General features: G+C 41.4%; 2 protein-coding genes across 5 annotated transcripts in view; one reads left to right on the forward strand and one right to left on the reverse strand.

The window, feature by feature from the left end:
• STXBP3 (syntaxin binding protein 3) overlaps positions 1-23,678 on the forward strand; it is a 186,488-nt gene that overhangs the window by 24,273 nt on the left and 138,537 nt on the right. The window lies entirely within an intron of this gene.
• HENMT1 (HEN methyltransferase 1) lies at positions 628-17,382 on the reverse strand. 4 transcript variants are annotated; one of them, XM_050746479.1, is made up of 8 exons: positions 16,292-17,382; positions 15,279-15,377; positions 12,961-13,089; positions 11,081-11,193; positions 10,207-10,341; positions 3,331-3,510; positions 2,519-2,696; positions 628-1,335 (listed from the first exon to the last, which is right to left on the reverse strand). In XM_050746479.1, the coding sequence occupies exons 2-8, from the start codon at positions 15,297-15,299 to the stop codon at positions 910-912; spliced, it is 1,182 nt and encodes a 393-aa protein (XP_050602436.1). In that variant the 5' UTR covers positions 15,300-15,377; positions 16,292-17,382; the 3' UTR covers positions 628-909. The 4 variants fall into 4 exon arrangements, with proteins under 4 accessions (XP_050602436.1, XP_050602444.1, XP_050602448.1 ...); XM_050746487.1 differs by having other exon boundaries at positions 16,259-16,333; XM_050746491.1 differs by lacking the exon at positions 16,292-17,382 and adding an exon at positions 16,071-16,288.

Raw genomic sequence — 23,678 nt, forward strand, 5'->3', positions numbered from 1 at the left:
GGACAGCAATTACATCATGAAGAGGCTTCTATGCCCTCCAACCACCTGCATTGCTGTTTCATCAATGTTCTAGGCTAAATATTACACAGGTTAGAATTTGGCATAAAGGAGACAGAGAATCCCAGAAAAATTTTAAAGCTACTCTTACCCCAAGGAAAAGGTTTTGAATACTATATTTGATAACTTTCTCTTAAATTTTTAATATCACAATTGATATGGTATTTCTGTCCTTGCCCAAATCTCATGTCAATTTGTAATCCCCAGTGTTGGTGGAGCAGGCTGGTGGGAGGTGACTGGGTCACGAGGGCGGATTTCCCCCCTTGCTATTCTTGTTGTTAAACCTGGTTGTTTAGAAGTGTGTAGACCTCCCCAAGCTCTCTTCCTCAGGCTCTAGCTATGTAACACGTGCCTGCTTCCCCTTCAAAGGCCTTCCACCAAGACTGGAAGTTTCCTGAGGCCTCCCCAGCTTCCCGCATGCTTCCTGTGCAGCCTGCAGAGCTGGAAGTCAATTAAACCTCTTTTCTTTATAAATTACCCAGTCTCAGGTAGTTCTTCACAGCAATGTGAGAACAGACTAACAACAATCAACTCATGGCTCTGACACAAAAAATATAGGTAAGTTCAAAATTAACATATTACCACATCCAACTTTTTTATTCTTGAGAAAACAAAAAAGTCCAAGATCAAAGGAAAGCACCCGTTTTTAGTTAAACCCTAATATCTTTCTCAGGGCTTACTGCAGTCTGGCCATATGTCAAGCAGGTCTGTCCAATGGCTTGGAACACAGACTTTTGCAGTGAAACTTTAAAAACATTACTTGAATTAGGATTACACACACAAAAAAAAACCTAAATTCTAAGTGAGCACAACTATCAGTGAGACCCTGAAATTTCAGGAAATAAACATGGTTCAAAACTCAAACTGTTCATCAAAATAATTACACAGGTCAGTCACCACTGCAGAACCATCACTGCTCAGAGGAATTGAGTCAGCAATGACGGATCTCATCATCTCTTCATTAGCACATAAGCGGTTCAACCTGGGATAAGCAAGGAGTCTCTGCAGAGGTACGAAAAATTTATCTCCAACACAGAAGGGTTTGGGAGAGTTCTCGATCTTGGCCTTCTCAACCTCTGTGAAGACTGGTCCAAAGCATGGGACAGGGGCCTTTGAGCCGCCAATGTCTTTGGGCTTATCACCCTGTTCCCCATCCTGTTCTTTCCGCCTTGGCAGGTGGCTCACTCTTAAGCTTTCCACTTGTTGGGATACCTCATTAACCAACACAAGTTTAAAGAATCTTTCCTGCTGTAAGCTCGGGTATGAGGTGGTAAAAACCTGAAGGGAAAAAACAAAACACTTATATGGAAAATACATGGAAAAATTTTCAGAGCCATCAATAACTTTTTTGCCATGTAAGAATAAATGTACATATTGAAAATATGTCAGATCCTACTAATCGTAAATGCCTCAATTATAATGGGAATCAAATTACTGACACACAGACATTAACTATCTGATTTGCTTTCTAATGCTAATGCCCAATGTCTCCCAGCCAGGTTTCTACCAAGTCACACGAACCCAGTATTTCTACTTGATATTACAGGGGAAAGGGCAAAAAAACGAAAAATGGTTCAGTTAAAAGGGAAAATGTGGGTAAATGCAGTGGCTCACACCTGTAATCTCAGCATTTTAGGAAGGTGGGGCAGGAGGACTGCTTGAGGATGGAAGATCAAGACCAGCCTGGGCAACATAGTGAGACCCTGTCTCTACAAAAGAAAAAAAAAATGCTGAGCATGGTGGTGCACGCCTGTAGTCCTAGCTACTTGGGAGGCTCAAGTGGGAGGATCGCTTGTGCCCAGGAATTCAAGGTTACAGTGAGCCATGATTGTGCCAGTGCACTCCAGCCTGGATGACAGAACAAGACCCCTAATTAAATAAATTTTTAAAGAGGGGGAGGATGTGTTTCTTCTTCTTCTCTTTAAACCAAAAGGGTCTGAGAAGTTTGTAGGCTCAAAGAGTAATGTCCTAAGCCAAGCCGGGGAGAAACTGCTGCTGGCTTTCCTTTTCACTACTGATAATCCTAACAGATTACAAAAAGAGGTTGCTGAAGTATTGCTTTGAAATATTCTGGGTGTTTTTTTGTAGAGATGGAGATCTCACTATGTTGTCCAGGCTGCACTCAAACTCCTGGGTTCAAGCAATCTTTCTGCCTTGGCCTCCCAAAGTGCTAGGATCACTGGTGTGAGCCACTGTACCCAGCCACTTTGAAGTATTCTAAGACAACCCCAGCAATCATTCCCTTTAACATGCCTTGAAACACACCAAAGGGCCAGGCAGTCTCAAAGGATACCGTAGGCTAACTTGGACAGAAGTCATGGGCCTGAAGAATTCTCCTAGGGTGAACCACAAAGCAAGGTCATTTATACTCATCTCTACTTTGGGGATTCTTACTCCCCAAAAAAGTTCACCATCCTAATGTATCTCTAGCCCTGACAGATATCTCACAAAGAATACTCACAGCTTTATAAACATGCTGATCATGCTGCTCTGAAACACATGCTTCTGTTGCCCTTCCTCCGTTTTTCTGGAAGATTCCTATCTGGGTACAGTATCCAACATTTTCAGCTCCAGCTGGTGGTTCCCCAACACCAGTAAACTCCACAGAGTAATCATAGCGATTTGCCACATATAAAGCCCTGAAACCAAAACGAGGACAGCAATCATTTTTCTAAATGTAGAGCTACTGTTAAATAAGGAACCATTTCTGGTCAGCAGTACAATAGAACATGAAAAATACAATTAACATAAATACTTCTAAGTTACAAATTCCTAATTTATTTCTATGAGAAATCAAGGCAAGGATATAGTGTCAGTTTCCAATTTACCCTAAGAATATGGAAGAGGAAAGGAACATCATGGGCAGGCTATAGGGGTGGACAAGGAGACCACAAGGGCTCAACCCAACTATCCATTTGGGTTTGCAACACCACCAGAAAACATGACTAAGCCTCAGGAGATACCCCAGGGAGCGGCATGAGGCTCATTCTCACTGCCCCAAACCTTCCCTCTGTTTTGTTCCTCATCTCCATGCCAGTACTACAGATGCCTTCACATAAAAGGTGCCCAGTGACTACACCTCCTCCCTTTCCATACTTGCCCAAATGCAATGGTTCCTTTGTGATCTTATTACCTACTAAGTCACACGTTGGAATCAATTTTATTGGAAGAAAGTACAAAACAATTTAGGTAATGTATGTATATCAATATTTATTTCCTAAGATTTTAAACTCCAACAGGATCCCAAATAAACAAAAACCCTTCTGAACTTACCAGGTCTGAAACTCCATTCTGGTCCACTCAAATTTATGATCCGAATCTCTTAAAGTCACTGATGGAAACAGGGGATTGAATTCAGAGTTTGGTGTGCTGATGACAATCATGGATGGAGACAGGTACCCAAATACCACTTCAGGAAATCTGGCCAGATCACCTGAATCCAAATGTTCTATTCTAAAACGGTCAATAAGAAAGACATAATAAAATTTAGCTTCACCTGCACATATTTTTCTAATTGATTTATCAAAAACAATTTCCATCTGTATATCGATTTCTCCCTTCTTTGAATATGTAATAATGCTTACATGACCTAAGAACAATTCTTCAGGCCAGCACAGGGGCTCATGCCTGTAATCCCAACACTTTGGAAGGCCAAGGTGGACGGATCACGCGAGGTCAAGAGTTAAAGACCAGCCTGGTCAACATGATGAAACCCTGTCTCTACTAAAAATACAAAATTTTGCTGGGTGTGGTAGCGCACACCAGTGATCCCAGCTACTCGGGAGGCTTGAGGCAGGAGAATCGCTTGAACCCAGGAGGCAGAGGTTGCAGCAAGCCGAGATTGCACCATTGCTCTCCAGCCTGGGCGACAAGCAAAACTCAGTCAAGAGAGAAAGAGAGAAACAGAGAAAGAGTGTGAGGAGAGAGAGTGTGTGTGAGGAGAGAGAGAGAGAGAGTGTGTGAGGAGAGAGAAAGAGAAAGAGAGAGAGAGACTGAGACTCTTGTCACCCAGGCTGGAGTGCAATAGCATGATTTCAGCTCTCTGCAACCTCCACCTCCTGGGTTCAAGCGATTCTCCTGCCTCAGCCTCCCGAGTACCTGAGATTACAGGCACCCACCACCACCCCTAGCTAATTTTTGTATATTTAGTAGAGATGGGGTTTTATCATGTTGGCCAGGCTAGTCTTCAACTCCTGACCTCAGGTGATCTGCCTACCTCAGCCTCCCAAAGTTCTGGGATTAGAGGCATGAGCCACCACGCCCAGCACAGAGGGAAATTTGTAAAAGCAAAACATACACACACTCTTAAACCTACCACCTACCCAGTAATCCCACTCACAAGTGAAGTGAAGTTTATCTTTGCACAAAACCTGTATGTGAATGTTTATAATTGTTCTATTCATAATCACTCCAACGGGAAACAATCCAAATATCTTTAAATGGGTAAAGAATGAAAGGTGGAGCTTCCATACAATGGAATACTACTCAGAAATTATGAGGGACCAACTACTGACACACAGAAGAACTTAGATAACTCTCAAAGCCATCACAAAGTGATGAAGATTATCTCAAAGGTTACAAACTGTGGCCAGGCGCGGTGGCTCACGCCTGTAATCCCAGCACTTTGGGAGGCCGAGGTGGGTGGATCATGAGGTCAGGAGTTCAAGACCAGCCTGGCCGACATAGTGAAACCCCATCTGTACTCAAAATACAAAAGTTAGCCAGACGCGGTGGCACGCTCCTGTAATCCCAGCTACTCGGGAGGCTGAGGCTGGAGAATGGCTTGAACCTGGGAGGCAGAGGCTGTGGTGAGCCGAGGTTGCGCCACTGCACTCCATGCACTCCAGCCTGGGCGACAGAGCAAGACTGCATCTCAAAAAAAAAAAAAAAAAAAAGGTTACCAACTGTATGATTCTATTGTCATCTATTCTCAAAAGGACAAAACTATAGTGATGGAAAATAAAGGAAGATGATGGCAAAGGAGTAGTACAAAATAGGTGTTTGGGTGATGGGCTGTTCTGTACCCTGACCATAGTGATGGCTACATTAAACTATGTGTGTTCAAATTCACACAACTATACCACCTAAAAATCATCAATTTTACATATTATTTTTTTAAGTTATTAAAAATAAAGTCAAAAAACAAAGTGGGGGTAAATATCTGCTATGTGTATCATATTAACTGGGCTAATTTCCCTAACATAAAAAGAAAGCATATGAATTAGTAAGAAAAATATTAACAATCCAATAAGAAAAATTCATTAAAAAAACACATAGTTCAGAGAAGTGCTCTGAACTCTGGAACAGGTGAAAATGTGATACAGGAAAAATATAAGTTGAAAGTACACTGAGATTACTTTCCTCCTAGCAGACTGTCAAAGATCAAGTAGGAAAAGACAACACTGGAAAAGTCATATGGTGAAGGGGTAGGAAAATAAACCCTCCTACATGAGCAATAGGCATGTGAATCAGTACAACTCCTAAGGAAGGCAGTTTGGCAAGGACTTCTGTGGTGGATGCTGCTAGCTGTCCACCAAATTCTACTCTATTCTTCCTCCATAGGAAGAGTTGTCACAGGCATATGGCTGCCTGTTTACAGGATCCATTTCCAGCCTCCTTTGCAGCCAGGTGTGACCACAAGCCTAAGTTCTCACAAACAGAGGGTGAATGGAAGCGATGTTTTCCCCTTCTGGGTCTTAAAATATTTAGCATACATGCCTCTGTGATTTTCCCCTCTCCTATTAACCAGGAGAATATGTCTGTGACCCAGCTATGACCACAGATAGGTTTAACACTCCAGGGGACGGTAGAACAAGACACAGGAATTTGGTTCCTAGTGACTTCAAGGAGCCAAGTCACTGCCATTCTTAGACTAGTAAGTTATTGGTCCATAATGTGAATGTGAAATGGTGCAGCTGTTACAGAAAACAATATAAAACAGTATGGTAGTTCCTCAAAAAAATTAAAAACAGAATTACCATATGATCCAGCATTTCCATTCTGGATATATACCCAAAATAATTGAAAGCAGAGCACAAATGGATATGTGTATACCATGTTCAGAACAGCGTTTTTTACAATAGCCAAAAAGTGGAAGCAACCCAAGTGTCTATCAACAGATAAATGCATAAACAGCCTATGGTATATACATATACCATGGATGATTCAGCCTTAAAAAGAAGGAATTTCTGACACATGCTACAGCATATGGGTGAACCTTAAAGATATTGTGAGAGGTGGCATAAGCCAGTCACAAAAGTACAAATAATGCCTGATTCCACTGATAGAGACAGAAAATAGAATGGTGGCTACTGGGAGACAGGAACAGGGAGTTGTTAACAGGTTGGTAATTGTTTTGGTTTTGCAAGACAAAAAGTTCTGTGGATGGATGGTAGTGTGGCAGCATGACAATGCTAATGTATTTAATGCCACTGAACTGTACACTTAAAATGGTTGACATGGAAAATTCTGTTATGTGTATTTTACCACAATAAAAATAAAAATAATAGAAGAGGTACACGGGAAACTGAAACACTAACTTCAAGAAGGACAAACTGGATATATTTAAGTACGAATGATGAGACCAAAATACCTACGAGTAGATTTTCTTATTGCCAGTTGCTGTTCTAAACTTGATATATGGCTCCTTTGTTCTTCATTCAATTTTGTTTCCTATAACTAATATGTTCCAGGCAATAGAAAATACAAAAAAAATACAAAGTAAACTCTCTGCTTTGGAGGAGCAGTACATATTACTAAAAATTAGAAATCAGGCCAGGCACAGTGGCTCACGCCTGTAATCCCAGCACTTGGGGAGGCCGAAGCAGGCAGACCACATGAGGCCAGGAGTTCGAGATCAGTCTAGCCAACATAGCAAAATCCCATGTCTACTAAAAATAAAAAAATTAGCTGGGTGTGGTGGCATGTGCCTGTAATCCCAGCTACTCAGGTGGCTGAGGCAAGAGAATCACTTGAACCTGGGAGGTGGAGGTTGCAGTAAGCCAAGATCATGCCACCACACTCCAGCCTGGGTGACAGAGCGAGACCCTGTCTCAAAATACATAAATGCATACATACAAACATAAATAAAAATAAGAAATCAACCTGAACGCACAACCAGGCAAAATGACCACAGAGCAAGCCCTTTAACTATTAAAAGTCATTAAGAAGCACCTATCTTAGGTTCCTAAATACCAATCCCCATTTAAAGGAAACAGAGCTCCTTTGAGAAATAAGTTATTCCAGGACCAGAGAAGGAAAAGTAGGAGGGAGGCCTGGCACATCTGGGATGTCAGAGAGTACTTACAAAAACGAGACCTATCTCAAGACTCAGGAGCCAGCTCAATGGGGCCCCCACTAGCCAACCCTGGGACAATTTGAATAAGAAAATAAGTGCAGTAATAAATCATAAACCATCAAAAAGTAAGAATTCATGAGTTCACTTACTGATAAATAAATAAGTGGGGAGAGGGAGGGCTCTTGCTCCTGGTAAAATGCCAAGGGTTGACTGGTAAATGTCTAGAGGTAGTACTGGAATTACAGTAAACATCATTTGCCTCCACTGTCATAAAGATTGGATCAGAAAAGAATCACTGATGATGCTAAATCTAGGGGGAAATACAAATGTGTGACAAAGTATCTACATGGTCTCAATATGTCTCCCTATTAGTCGTGAGAGAAAAAGGCAAAATCAAAACAGTAATTACACAGTGGAGCAAACACCTTGACCGGGGAGCAGGAGAAGGGGAATCAAAATTAATATCATCAAGGAGGGACAGATGGACATTATGTGTTTCAGATGGGAGGCCAAGAGAAAGACCCAAATAACCTCTGTGGCGTTCTGCAGTATTCCAAAGATGCAGAAGCTGAATCTAATCAATGGGAGCCCAAAATAAAAAAATATTCTTATTTAAAAATGGGGGACAGGGGACTGGTTACATAATACCCCTTGCCTTGGAAATAAGCTGAACTCTACATATTTATAGGATGCAGAGTGATAGTTTGATACATGTAGACAATGTGTAATGATCAAGTCACAGTAATGAGGATCTCCATCACCTCAAACATTTATGATTTCTTCATGCTACAAACACTCAAAATCCTCTTCTAGCTCTTTGAAAATACACAACTGTTAACTATATTCACCCTACAGTGCTGTAGAACAATAAAATTTATTCCTCCTATCTAGCTGTAGTTTTGTATCCATTAACCAATCACTCCCTATCCTCTCCTCCTTACTACCCTTCCCAGCCAATAATAATTCTACTCTACACTTAAATTTAAGCTCATTTTTTAGGTTCCCAGATATGAGAACATGTGGTATTTATCTTTCTATGCCTGACTTATTTCACTTAATGCCCTCCAGGTTCATCCATGACAATTTCATTCCCTTTTACCGCTGAATAGTATTCCATTGTGCATATATCCTTTTTTTTTTTTTTTTTTTTTTTTGAGACGGAGTTTTGCTCGTTGCCCAGGCTGGAGTGCAATGGTGCAATCTCAGCTCACTGCAACCTCCACTTCCCAGGTTCAAGTGAGTCTCCTGCCTCAGTCTCCCAAGTAGCCGAGATTACAGGCACCCACCATCACGCCCAGCTAATTGTTTTGTATTTTTCTAGAGATGGGTTTTCACCATGTTGGCCAGGCTGGTCTTGAACTCCTGACCTCAGGTGATCCACCTGCCTCAGCCTCCCAAAGTGCTGGGATTACAGGCGTGAGCCACCACGCCCAGCCTAAATACCACATTTTCTTTATCCATTCATCTACTGAGGGACATTTAGGTAGATTCCATATCCTGGCTACTGTGCTGTAATAAACACTGGGGTGCAGATCTCTCTTCAATATAACTGATTTCTTTCCTTTGGATAAATACCCAGTAGTGGGATTGCTAGATCACATGGCAGTTCTATTTTCAGTTTTTTGAAAAACCTCCACACTGTTTTCCATAACGGCTGTACTAATTTACATTCACACCAATTTATATGAGTTCCCTTTCTCTGCATCCTTGCCAGCATTTATTGTCTTTTTAATAACAGCCATTCTAAATGGGATGAGATATCTCACTATGGTTTTGAGTCGCATTTCCCTGATGATTAGTGATGTTGAGCATTTTTTCATCTACTTGTTAACCATCTGTATGTCTTTTGAGAAATGTCTATTCAGGTCCTTTGCCCATTTTTTAATTATTTGGGGTTATTTTTTTGCTGTTGAGATTCTCGTATATTCTAGATATTAATCCCTTGATGAATACTTTGCAAATATTTTCTCCCATTCCACAGGTTCTGTTCACTCTATTCTTTGCTGTGCAGAAACATTTCAGTTTCGTATAGTCCCATTTGTGTATTTCTGTTTGTAGCCTGCGCTTTTATAGTCTTACTCAAAATCTTTGCCTAGACCAATGTCCTAAAGCATTTCCTGTTTTCTTCTAGTAGTTTTATAGTTTTGGGTCTGCAATTAACTCTTTAATCCATCTTGAGTTGATGTTTGTATCAAGTGAGAGATAGGGGTCTAATTTCACTCTGCATAGGGATATGGAGTTTTCCCAGTACCATTTATCGAAAAGGGTGTCCTTTTGCCAACGTATGTTCTTGGTGTCTTTGTTGAAATCAGTTGGCTGTAAATGCATGGATTTATTTCTGGGTTCTCTCTATTCTGTTCCATTGGTCTATGTCTCTGTTTTTATACCAGAACCACGATGTTTTTATTGCTACTGCTTTGTAGTATATTTTCAAGTCAAGTAGTGTGAGGCCTCCAACTTTTAAACTGAATTTTTCAGTAGAGGCAAAGGGCCATGGGTACACTCTTACTTGACTCAGGAAAAAGAAAAAAAACTCTAAAGGGAGATGGAGGAGGGGGAAACAGAAGAGGGAGGGTGCAATGTACAAATTATTTAAAAAGTGAGGAAGATGTTAACATCTGGATAAAGGGGGGTATAGGTATTCTTGGTACTATGTATTTATGGCAATTTTTATCTGTATACTTGAAATTTCTAAGTAAAATGCTGGAAAAGCAGAGTAAAAAGATATTCCCAACCAATGAGCAGTTTTCCTTACAATAATCAAGACCTAAATATTTAGGACACTAAGATCACTGAGACTTATTCAGGTCTTGCAAATGAACAGTTATACAGCATATCAGTTTAAAACTTACAATTCAATACACGTTATCAAGTCAAATCCAAGCAAACGAGAGTCTCTCTCCACGACCGAGCCATGATACAATATGATGGTCAAATTCAGATCCCGAGGTTTCAGAAAATCCCCCATGAAAGGAGCTAACGAATCCCTGCAAAATAATTATTGAAGAAACTTTCTGAACATAATCTATTTGAAAATTCTCACCAGCTACAGAACTCAGATCCTCTGACAATTATCTTCTACCTCTATTGATGTAAGTCTGCCATGGCCTGTTTTCTTTGTCTTGATATATTAAACACCAGGTTATGGGGAAACTTCCTCTCACAGTGGGAAGCTACTGGCCAATGAAAAAAAGATTTTGAATATTTAATATTGTTATATTGTTTTCATTTGTAATACTTTTGGTTTTCCAGCTTACTTTGATTCAGTGATTTTGAGATTTTTGTTCTTTAGAAAAAGAATATTCTTCAAGCAATCTGTGGAAATCTAATGTATATATACTATATGCACAAGAGATAGGAGAAATGCTATGGTTCAAAATGGAGGTGGTGGCCTGGAGCCTTGGCCTCAGTGTTCTGGGGCATTTTAAATTCTCTGCTATAAATTATCATAGTGTCCAGCATTGAAGTGATGAGATTCTGCTATCTGAATTTTAGTTTGCAATGCTTTGAGTATTATAATCATTTAACTGAGGCTATACTTTAAGTTGGTAGCAATAAAATGCAGGTATTTTTAGTGTTATGGCAAAGCCTGATCATTCAGTGAGATGAAAATCCCTAATAGCCAATCTTTTAAAACAAGTATAAAATCAACACTTTCTCTAAACTCAATTAAAAATGCCATTAGTTTTAGATTAATGCATAATTCTTTCAGAAAGTAGGTATTACCCTCTCCATCGTAATTTATCCTCATTAATATCTACTCCAACAAGCAATTCAATGGATGGATTGACTTTTAGCAGCCTTAAGAGTGAAGTATCACCACATCCCAGGTCTGCAACCTGTAGATGAGACAGAATGTTATTTCAAAGACATTTATAGCCAGAGAAGCATGATCAAAAACTTTTTTTTTTGAGGAGGAGAGAGGGGAGTATATATCAGTAATAAAATAATAAAAGTATTATATGGAAGGATCTTTTTGGCAGAAGATTCTACACACACACACACACACACACACACACACACACACACACACACACACACAAATTAACCTGAGACTTTATAAGCCCACAGGCAAATTTCTTTTTGATCATATTAAAATAGAAAGGTCCATTCCTATTCCAGAACAACTGTTACTGTCTATATTGACCTAATGAGAAACAATTAGGTACACAGTTTTCCCATTCAGAATCAGAATTTGGAGTCTTATTCTCAGCATATTTCAGCAAACAAAGCTTTCTAAAACTTTGCTTTCACCCCTCACACATTTATTTGATTAAACAATTACCTCAAACCATCTGAAATTCCATACTGAACTTTGAGCTGCCAAAAAGCCAATTTTAGATGATTTACCTGAATACACATGCATAGATGGCTACAAAGACATAAACTAATACCTGCGCCTTTGTGTGCAAATGTAGAAACAGTAGTGGTGCAGTTAAGGGAAACCTTCACACACAGGAATCTTCACTAAGTCTTCAATATTAAGCAGAAAAAGAAAGCTTTCATCTAGAAATTCACCTTACCCGCATCTAATTCACATGCAATTCATTAGTATAGTAACCAGGTATGGATGTATGTATGTAGATTGTATGCAATTATGACTTTCCTCTGAAGTTAACTGAGTAGGCTCATTATGATCTGATTTTCTTTTTGAGACGGGATCTTGCTCTGTTGCCCAGGCTGGAGTGCAGGTGGTAACAGCTCACTGCAGCCTCAATTCCTTAGGCTCAAGGGATCTTCCCACCTCAGCCTCCTGAGTAGCTGGGACTACAGGCACGCACCACCATGCCCAGCTAATTTTATTTTTTGTAGACACAGGGTCTCACTATGGTGCCAGGTTGGTCTCAAGCTATCCACCTGCCTCAGCCTCCCAAAGTGCTGGAATTACAGGTGTAAACCATCGCACTCGGCCCATTATCATCTAATTTTGAAAGAACCACAACAGCTGTGGCTACAATACCAGTTTGCCCGATATTCTAACTAAATGCTCTAGAAATACAGTACCTACAAGATCATATCCAACTACAAAATCTCAAGATTTTCTTCACATTTGAACCTGACAATGCTGAATTCTATCTGAGCCCTGTGTTTCTGGTATCTGCTAAAGGAATCCACCTATGCTTTGTGTTCCAGGAAAGGGCTCACCGCAAAGAACCAAAGAACGACCCTCCTCCATAAAACTTAGATAAGATTCCTTGTGTTTCCATTCTTTGCCTCAAATGATTATCATGAATACTTGTCCCCACTGATCAATGGGAAGAAAATTCCTTTTTTAACCATACTTTATTCAAACTTTCCTTCTTCCCCAGGGCCTTGAACTTTAGTCTGAGGAAACAGCCCCCTCCTTAAGGCTCCCCATTCTACTGTCCTTTCAAACCACCCTTTCATCCCACCTCCCTAGTTTCTAGCTTTGTTCACTTCTCCAGTAAAAGAAAAACCTCTTTTGCTTAACTCTTAAGACACTTGCAGATCTTGTGGTTACGGCATTCTCCCTATTGCAGTAATCCCTGTGAAAAGTCTCTCCATACTAATCCATTTGACAAAACACCTCATAAGACTAGTCTACTAGTCTTAATAATTAAATGTTTGGAAAGAGAAATACCTACCTTCTTAGGCTCATGTTGATCCACTAAATTTTTAACGAACTGGTACCGCTGTCTGTATAGTGGAGGTTTAAACTGAATTGCCGTCTCCCTGGGAACTTCTTCAAAATTACCGTCAACCACACTACTGCACTAAAGTTCACAAACAAAAAAAGACAGGTTCTAAATCATGCATGACTTCAGAAATTAAATAAGGGGCAAAGAAAAAAAAAACCCTTTATTTCCCCCAATCACTTTGAAAAACACACTGGCCTTCACATACCCCTTGTCCTAAAATCATTAGGTAGCGCTGCATTTCCTCCACAGTTCATCTAAGCATCCTCATGCCTTTTATTACGTGAGAATCTGGCTCTATGCTCCCTATAGCTTAGTTTCAGCTGAAGGGAACATTACTAATGAATGTATTCAATGAAAACAATTAGAAGACTCCTAACCACAAGGGACATTTTATGAAGTGAGTTGCCAAAGCCTGTGGTCCAAGTAGGCAGGAGGCTGGAAAATATTTATAATGACTGAAAAAATATATATATACATATATATATACACACATACATATATACACATACATATATATTTTTTTTTTTTTCCTTCTCCAAGACAGAGTCTTGCTCTGTCACCCAGGCTGGAGTGCAGTGGCGCGATCTCAGCTCAATGCAACCTCTGCCTCCCTCCAGGTTCAAGCAATTCTCCTGCCTCAGCCTCCCGAGTAGCCGGGATTACATCACAGGCACATGCCACCATGCCTGGCTAATTTTTGTACTTAGTGTTGGGCAGGCTCTTCTTGAACTCCTGACCTTGTGATCCGCCCACCTCCCAAAGTGCTGGGATTATAGGCGTGAGCCACCACACCTGGCCAACACTCTCTCTTTTTAAGTGAGACCCCTGGCCAACACTCTCTCTTTTTAAGAGAGGTGGGGTCTCACTATGTTGCCCAGGCTAATTTAAAATTCCTAGGCTCAAGCAATCCTCCTGCCTCAGCCTCCTGAGTAGTTGGGCATCTGTAGGAACATTCCACCACGCCAGCAAAAGACTCTCTCCCTGACCAAACTTTAGTCAGGTTCCTCTGAGCCATCTTCTTAAATAGACCTCAAACCTGGCCCCAATCCTATCTTTGGGCTGCCTAACCCAGTTTTAATAAGAATACTTCTAAGTCACTTTAGACAGAATCTTCTACCCCGGCTATCTGATCACGCTATGTGGTCAAATTCTTCATCTTCGCAATGTTCTTATTGTAACAGTCCTCAATAAAGTCAGACTAATTTTTTCTTTACTATGACCCCAAGAAAAAAACAGGATTTATAAGATTAATCTGTAACAGCTGTTACTGTTCCTATACAGCAGTATTATAAAAGTAGTCCAAAGGGTATTTGATATCTGGTGTAGCACTGTTCAATAGATAAATACAAGTAGGCAACTTTCTTGTAGCCCAATAATTGGAATTATAATTGGAATTGGAATATTTAACCCAATATATCGAAAATATAATTTCCATATAAAATCAATATAAAAGTGAGATTTTAGATTCTTGTTTTTCACATTGTCTTCAAAATCCAGTATGCTATATATTTTGTACTTCTGCATCTCAGTTCCAAAAGTTTCATCAGAAATACTTGTCTGTATTCGATTTAAAAACTTTACATTTAAAATATACATTCACGTACCCAAGCTATTCCATACTTTTTTCCAATAATGTAATCAAATATCCATTTTTAAACTTAAAATTAAAAATGAAGTTATGAGACCGGGTGCTCAGCGCTGCAGTGAGCCATGACTGGGCCAGTGCATTCCAGCCTGGGCAACAGAGCAAGACCCTGTCTTTAAAAAAAAAAAAAAAGTTAAAGTTCAGTTCCTCAGTTCCACTAGCCACATTTCAAATGCCCACTTGCCATGTGTAGCTACTGGACAGCAGGGAGCTACACCCTAGATACTCCCAATGTGGTTTCTAAACCAGTGGCATCTTCACCTAGAAACTTCAGAAACACAAAAGCGTGGGCCTCACCCGTCTTAGACCTCCTTAAACAGAATCTGCAGCTTAACAAAATCCCTGGGTGATCCATATGCATGATCACACTGGGGAAACACTACTTAGAGTGTTTTTAAAATAGATTTTGCTACTTTAACAGCTAGTGATACAAATAAAAACATTTACTTACATACACCTAGTGTGACTCTTTCATCTATGTATACCCTTGTTTACCTCAACCAACACCCCAGGAAATGCTAGGACCTAAACGTGATCAATTTTGCTTGCAATTATCTCACAATACATCCCGGTGATAATTCTTAAGAGTCAAATACACAGCTAAGAAGGGTGGCATTACCTGTAGATTATTTTCTTCCATTTTGTTTCCAAGTTTTGTTGAAACAAAAATGAAGATTTATCCTTCAGGCTCTATTTGAGAGAATCAACACTGACTCAGCTGTAATAAATACAAAACCGTTTTTGTAAAGAGTTGCCTGAAGGAAATAGCTGCTTAGTTCAGTAAGGAAGAAGGAAAGCCTCTTTCTTACTCCTTACTGCAGTATATAATTTAAATAGAACGCTTAAAAGTAAATAATAAATTCACCTCTGGGTACTCAAAAAAGAAAAGAAAAGAAAAAAACCACGAAAGCAGGACTGGAACAGATATTTATACACCGAAGTTCATAGCCGCATTATTCACAGCAGCCAATCTGTGGATTAAATGTGGACTACCATTTAATCCACAGAATGTATCCAGTATTTTTTCAGACATTCGCAAACAGGCTCAGAAAGTGTAATTTTTCACTATCTCAAACCCTACTGAGAGCAAAAACACTCATCCTTTCCCTTTACTATCATTAATAGTTCAATTAGATACAAACGGAGCAATCTTAGTTCTGCCCATTTCATTGCTAAGACCCTCAACTTCAAATTTTTTCAAGAATTTTTCCACGCATCGTCAAAATGAAATTTCGAGGGGGAAAAAAGTGTCCTTGATAAACCAGAGATGCTCCAACATCTGTCCAATTCTCTCACGAACTTGAATTTAAATTTTGGTTCTCTATTGCACATGTGTCTCCAATAACTAGACTTTAGTCTCGAATCTAGGCAACATGTTAGTCACCAACTTGTATTACGAAACCCTGCTCACTGAAGCCAACGCTTCTGTCTTTGTAATGGCCGTCGCTTCCATCACCTTGCGGTAAGAAACATGCCCAACCGAAAAAGCAAAGCTCGGCGCCGTGCCGCCGGCGTCCTCAACTCAGAGCCGCCCTGACGCCCGCGCACGCGCGGCCTTGCTGCGTGACGCTACCGCCGCGGCTACGCCGGCGCCCACACCTGCGCCTGGGCTTCCTCGCGGTGCTCGCCAACCTCGTGCGCTCTCACGGTCGGCCTTGGGCCCCGGGAGTCCCATGGTGCGCCGAGCTCTGTCCCTCTAGGCTCTCGGCTCCGAGGCGTCGGTTTTGCGTCTGGTAACGGCCGCTGTGGCGTATGCCCGGAAGCCATTTTCGAGGTCCTCGTCCGAACCTTGGCGGCGAGGACCCCTGCGCCCGCCGCGCCGTTGACCCCGCTAGCGTGCGGCTGCGAGCCGACACGGCACGGCACGGCACGGCAGCTATTGGCGGAGGCCCCCGACTCCGAGCATGTCCGCAGACCGCGAGCCGAGAGGCGGCTTGGGCGGCTGTTGGGTTCGTGGCGCTCCCGAAGCGTGGCAAAGGCCTAAAAACGGTCTCGGCCAGCGGAAGGCGGCAAGAGGAGGAGCAAGGCTCCACGCGAGGCGGCCGGCGGATGGAGTCCCAGTCAGCCTCCGCTTTGATCCCAGAGCAGTCCACGGGAGCCTTAAAGGAATGTAGGCTGGGTGAAGTTGGCCCAGTGATACCTGCGCTCAGAAAAACGTTCTTTCCGATCCCAACGCCCCGTCCCCCACCCCCGCCACCCGACCCCCGAAATAGTTTTACCCGAGTGTTGTGGATAGAACTGTCAGATCTCTTAGAAAAGTTACTGTATCCTGCCATCCTTCCCTCTGGAGACTCTACTTAATATATATAAGTACTTTTTTACCTGTGTGTGATGGAAGAGTATTAGGGGGGTGAGGAGAGGGACGAAGCTGCCTTCTTTAGGGAAAAAAGATTGACATATTTTGAAAGATGCAAAAGCTGATGTTTTTACGACTGAATTAATAGCCTATTAATATGCCATAAATGATATATTGGAACTGTATTTTCAAACATTTAACACCTACTATGAGCAAAGCACTATGCTAACACCTTAAGGGTAGCACAGTGATAAATTACACCAATCTTATTTTTGGTATTTGGGGGTCTACTGTCATGGGTAAAGAAGTACATAACTAACAATAAGCTTCAAAAATTCAATTGTAAGGCCGGGCTTGGTCGCTGCCGCCTGTAATCCCAGCACTTTGGGAGGCAGGCGGATCACTTGAGCCCAGGAGTGTGAGACCGCGTCTCCCAAAAAAAAGAAATTAACTGGGCATGGTGGCGCCTGCCTGTGGTCCCAACTATTTGGGAGGCCGAGGCCAGAGGATCACTTTAGCCCAGGAGTCCGAGGCTGCAGTGAGCTATGATTGCACCACTGCACTCCAGTCTGGGCGACAGAACCAGACCATGCCTCAAAAGGAAAAAAACTCAATGATAATTTCACATTACAGTTTGAGAGATTCCTGTTGACTTGGGGAAACTAGTTTTAGCAGACTGTCTTCATTAAAGGAGTGTACACCTTACTACAGGATATAATTTAAAAGAGAACGTTTGAGAGTAAATAATAATTTCGCTTCTGGGTATGTACTCAAAGCAGGAATTCAAACAGGTATTTGTACACCAAAGTTCGTAACAGCATTATTCACAGTAGCCAAAATGTGGAAACAACCCGAATGTCCATTAAAAGATGAATGAATAAGCAAAATGTGATATAAACATATGATGGAATATTCAGCCTTTATTTTTCCAATCACAGAGTTTCAGGAAAATCAACCTTTAAAAGGAGTAAAATTCTAACATTTGCTGCCACATGGATGAATCTTGACATTATGCTGAGTGATATAATCAGTCACAGAAGGACAAATACTGCATGATTCAGTTTATATGAGGTACCTAGAGTGGTCAAATTCATAGAGACAAAGTAGAATGGTGGTTTCTACGGGCTGGGAGAAGGAGGGAATTGAGAGTTGTTTAATGGGTGATGGAAAATTTTGTAGATAGGATGGTTGCGCTGAATGCCACTGAACTTAAAAATTGTTAAGATGGCTTTATGTATATTTAACACAGTTTCAAAAGTTTAAAGGAAAATTTAAAAGCTATTAAATTATGTATACAGCATTCCTGGAACGAGGGTTTTTGCCTCACCTGCTGGTCAATCCATTTATCAACTTGAACTCCTCGAGTCCAGTTCCCTCTCCAAATTTGCCTATTTCATCATTCTCCTGGCCTCCTACTCTTACTACAGTCTGAAAAATCATCCTTGGCTCTATCCACTTCTGTCCTTCCCACACTTGGACAATCACCAAATTTTGACCTCTTCAAGCTGTCATCTACCATCTGTTCCTTCCCACAGCTAATAGCTTAGCCTTTGTCGTCTCATTTTGTCATTATAACTCATCTTTCCTTCATATACCAGGTAAGTCCTACTGAGTTACAGACCGTGTAATGTCTTTTTAGAGTGGATTTTAAGTCAAATAGGCCTTAAATCCTGATTTTACTATTCCTGCATAACCTTTGGAAGTTGACATCCTCTCTGAGTGGTAGGGGTGTTTTTAAAGTTGAAAAATGAGAGTTAAACGATTACTTATTTGGTAAATGTGTAGAGTATTTATTATGGATCAAGCACTGGTTTGAATTAAAAAGATAGATAAAGATGCTTTCGTAGCTTTTACAGTCCAGCAGGTGTAGGTGTCTGGCACACCATAGGTAATCAAGAGTTATCCTGGACTGAGTGAGGTGGCTCATGACTGTAATCCCAGCAGTTTGGGAGGCTGAGGCAGGAGGATGGCTTGAGGCTAGGAGTTCAAGACCAGCCTGGGCAACATAGTGAGACCTGTCTCTACAAAGAAAAAAACATTATCTGGCTGTCCTGGCAGGTGCCTGTACTCCTAGGTACCCAGGAGGCTGAGGCAGGAGGATCGCTTGAGCCTGGGAGTTTGAGGCTGCAGTGAGCTGTGATCATGCCACTGTGCTTCAGCCTGGGTAACAGAGTGAGACCCTATCCTAAAAAAAAAAAAATTTATTTCAAAATTTAAATTATTATTATTTTTTTTTTGAGACAGAGTCTGGTTTTGTCACCCAGGCTGGAGTGCAGTGGCTCAATCTCGGCTCACTGCAACCTCCACTTCCCAGGTTCAAGTGATTCTCCTACCTCAGCCTCATGAGCAGCTGGGATTACAGTCATGCACCACCATCCCAGCTAATTTTTGTATTTGTAGTAGAGACACAGTTTCACTATGTTGGCCAGGCTGGTCTCGAACTCCTGACCTCAAGTGATCCACCTGCCTCAGCCTCCCAAAGTGTTGGAATTGCAGGTGTGAGCCATCACGCCTGACTAATAATAATTTTTTAAGTTACTCTGGATGCCAGCTTGAGCCTGATGCTTAACAGGATAGGATATCTGGAGGTCTTCAGAAGAGGGTGATTGTATATTCCATGTAAGAGGAATGTAAATAGTTTGTGTGCAGAAGGAAGACTGTAACAGACTAAGATGCACGAATTCCTTCTCACCTATTGAGAGAAATGGGATCTATTTCTTTTCCTTTTGAATCTGTGTAGGTTTTGTGATTTCACCAATGAATAGAATACCTCTGCCAGTTTCTGGGCCTAGGACTTAAGAAACTGGCAGCTTCTACTTCCTGTTTCTTAACGCATCCACTCTTGGAACCCAAATGACATTCTGTGAAGAAGACTAAGGGAACCCACGGAGAGGCCCACATGGAGAAAAACTCAATCCCCACTCACCCGCTATCCCAGGCTTTCAGCCAGCACCGCCTTGTCTTGCCAGCCATGTGAGTGAGCCATGTTGGAAGTGAATCCTCCAGGCCCAGTGAGCCATTTAAACTGACTAAAGACAGCAGCTCTGTCCATGTGTACAGAGAGCTGGAAGTGCCTGAAAATTTATGTTTTCCTGGGTAGTGCTTTGCTAATGACTAACTGGTGTGGATGTATAAAAGTCCAGCTCTGTGATCTCAGACTTCTGGCCTCCAGAACTGTAAGAAAATAATTTTTTGTTGTTTAAGCCATCTAGTCTGTGGTATTTTGTTATGGCCACCCAAGCAGACTGATAACACTGAATGATGTATATAACTGAATAATAACCTATGGAGCAATAATAGCACACTTGGAGCATCTTCTCTATCAAGCAAGAAACAAAAACATGCTCTCACCTTATCAATATTCTACAAGTTAACCTCTAACTTCTCAGGGCTGTTAACTGTTCGGACTCTCATGTTTGTAAGGAGTGACTCAGAGAAAGTTACAATCCCCAAGAGACCCATATGCCTGTGAGACAGGCTTAATTCTCTGGCATGTTACTAAAATGTCAGCCATGTGCAGTGGCTCGTGCCTGTAATCCCAGCTCTTTGGGAGGCTGAGGCAGGAGGATTGCTTGAGGCCAGGAGTTTGAGACTAGCCTGGGCAAGACCCCTGTCTCCAAAATTACAAATAAAATTTTTTTAGAAAATGTTAAATACTGTGAAATAATCTGTTTCCAAGTGTTGGATATTTTTTCTGCACAGTAGTGAAATTATTGCTGGCTGTCGTCGTGTAAGAATGGCCACTGAGCTGCCTGGCATCCTGATGGGAAGGTGCAGGGCCAGAAGTTGAATCATACTGTGAGTGTGTCTTACGGGCCAGCTCTGAACCCATGAGGGTAGTGGAGAAGAAATAAGATTTGAAATGCATAATTCCAAAAGAGTCTGCAAAATTCTTCCAGTTGTCAGACATGCAAAGTTGTAATTTCATATCCATAATTCTTTATGCTTTTTCTTATAGAAGGTACTGACATTGTATAAGCTTCAGGCCCCACAAAACCTGGATCTTCCCTGCCAAGATCAGCATCTAGAGGAAAACTGCTTCCACAGTAGCACAACCAGTCTGATCATCCCTGCATCAGTCAGCATTCTCCAGAGAAACAGAGCCAACAGGGTATGTGTATATATGTGAAAAAAGACTTATCTTAAGGAATTGGCTCATGCAATTATGGAGGTGCAAGTCCAAAATCTGTAGGGCAGGCAGATGGGCAGACTGGAGACCCAGAGAAGAGTTGCAGTTCAAGTCCAAAGTCAGTTGGTTGGAAGAATTCCCTCTTGCTGGGTGTTGGTGAGACTGGGGAAGTAGGAGTAGATGGAGAGGGGAGGTGTCAGGCTTTGCTCTACTAAGGAATTCAACTGATTGGATGAGGCCCAGTAACATTATGGAGGGAAATCTGCTTTGCTCAAAGTTTACTGATTTAAATATTACTCTCATCCACAAAAAAAATGAATAACCTTCACAGAAACATTTAGAATATTTGACCAAATATCTAAGTCCCATGGCTCAGATAACACATAAAATTATCCATCACAATTCCATTCTCCCAATACAGGTCGGCAGGGACTTGGGCAGGTGGTAACCTCAGCCCTGGAGTCTACAGCAGTACTCTCACACTCATCACATGTAGTTCTATGGGTCCAGGGCTCACTTCTCAAGAGGGAATCTGATTGGCTAATTTTGACCAAGTCTCCTTTCCTAGTTCAATCACAAGTAAGGCTTAGAGAAAGGGTTGGGCTTACAGGAGACTTAGGGCTGCCTCTCTGGACTTGGGAGAGCAGGACTTCTCAGAGATAAATGGTTAGAGAGTAATATAGTTTGGATATTTGTTCTCTCTAAATCTCATGCTGAAATTTGATGTTCAATGTTGAGGGCAGGTCTGGGACCTCCTTCCCTGCTTTTGCTCCCCCTCTTGCCATATGACACAACTGCGCCCTTCACCTTCTGCTATGAATGGAAGCTTCCTGAGGCCTTCACCAGAAGCAGAGGCTGCTACCATGCTTCATGCACAGCCTGCAGAATCATGAGCTAAATAAACTTCTTCATAAATCACCCAGTTTCAGGTATTCGTTTATAGCAACACAAAGTGGACTAATACAGAGAGGAAATATGTTGAGCACATTGAAGGCCCCAAAATGCTGAGCTTTCTTTTTTTAACCTATATAGTACTTTTCTTGCATCTCAGTTTTCTTATCTATAGAATGAGGATTAGTAAGACCTACCAACTTTAGGGAGTCATTCTGGTGAAAGAATTGAAAAATTAAAATTTGTAAAGAAGTGTATAAATTAACATTGTTTTTTAAAACTAAAATGATCTTTAACACCAAATTGATGATCTGATCACGAAGATAGGGTAGATGAAATGAAGAGAAAAGATTTCTGACATTTGTATACTTAGAAGTGTATCCACGCTGGGCATGGTGGCTCATACCTGTAATCCCAGCACTTTGGGAGGCCAATGCAGGAGGATCACTTGAGGCCAGGAGTTTGAAACCAGCCTGGGCAACGTAACAAGACCCCATCTCTACAAAAAATTTAAAAATTCGCCAGCATGGTCATCCATGCCTATAGTCCCAGCTACATGGGAGGCTGAGGTGGGAGAATCAATTACTTAAGCTCAGGAGTTCAAGGCTGCAGTGAACTATGATCACACCACTGCACTCCAGCCTGGATAACTTGTGTCAGAAAAAAATAAAAATGAGAGAGAGGGAGGAAGACAGAGACAGAGAAAGAGAGAGAAAGAAGGGAGGGAAGAAGGAAGAAAGGAAGGGAGGGAGGGAGGGAAGGGAAAAGAAAAATGTATTCAGTCAGGGTTCTTAATTGCAAACAATGGAATTAACTCAGGCTGGTTTAAGTAGAAAAGTAATTTTTTTTTTTTTTTTTTTTTTTTTTTTGAGACAGAGTTTCACTCTTGTTGCCCAAGCTGGAGTGGAATGGTGAGATCTTGGCTCACTACAGCCTCTGCCTCCCAGGTTCAAGCAATTCTCCTCCCTCAGCCTCCCAAGTAGCTGGGATTATAGGCGCTCACCACCATGCCCAGGTAATTGTTGTATTTTTAGCAGAGATGGGGTTTAGCCATGTTGACCAGGCTGTTCTCGAACTCCTAACCTCAGGTAATCCACCCGCCTTAGTCTCCCAAAGCACTGGGATTACAGACATGAGCCACCGTGCCCGGCTGAAAAATAATGTATTATTGAACTCTCACCCAATCTCTTAGACAACTAAAGAACCCTACTCATTAATTTATTTTTTAAATTGAGATAATGTTTTCCTTTGTTGCCCAGTCTGGTCTCAAACTCCTGAGATCAAGCAATCCTCCTGCCTCAGCCTCCCAAGTAGCTGGGATTACAGATGCATACCACCATGACTGGCTTCTGAATCTAATTCTCAAATCCATGTATCTAATGGATTGAGCCTAGGTTATTTCCAGCTTCAAGAGTCTTGGGTTGTAAAATGTTTTAGGTGGTGGGGATGGGGCTTCCATTTGGGTAAGATGAATATCATTATGTGGGAAACATAATATAGGGAGAGTGTTCAAGTCTACAAACAACAAATTTCTACCTCAGAAAAGTACACGCTGAGCATCCCTAATTTGAAAACTCCAAAATCTGAAACTTCTGAGCACACGAGATGATGCCACAAGTGGAAAATTCCACACCTGACCTCATGTGATGGGTCGCAGCCAAAATGCAGTTAAAACTTTGTTTCAAGCACAACATTATTTAAAA

Source organism: Macaca thibetana, chromosome 1 (genome assembly GCF_024542745.1).
Source record: "Macaca thibetana thibetana isolate TM-01 chromosome 1, ASM2454274v1, whole genome shotgun sequence".
Lineage (NCBI taxonomy): Eukaryota > Metazoa > Chordata > Mammalia > Primates > Cercopithecidae > Macaca > Macaca thibetana.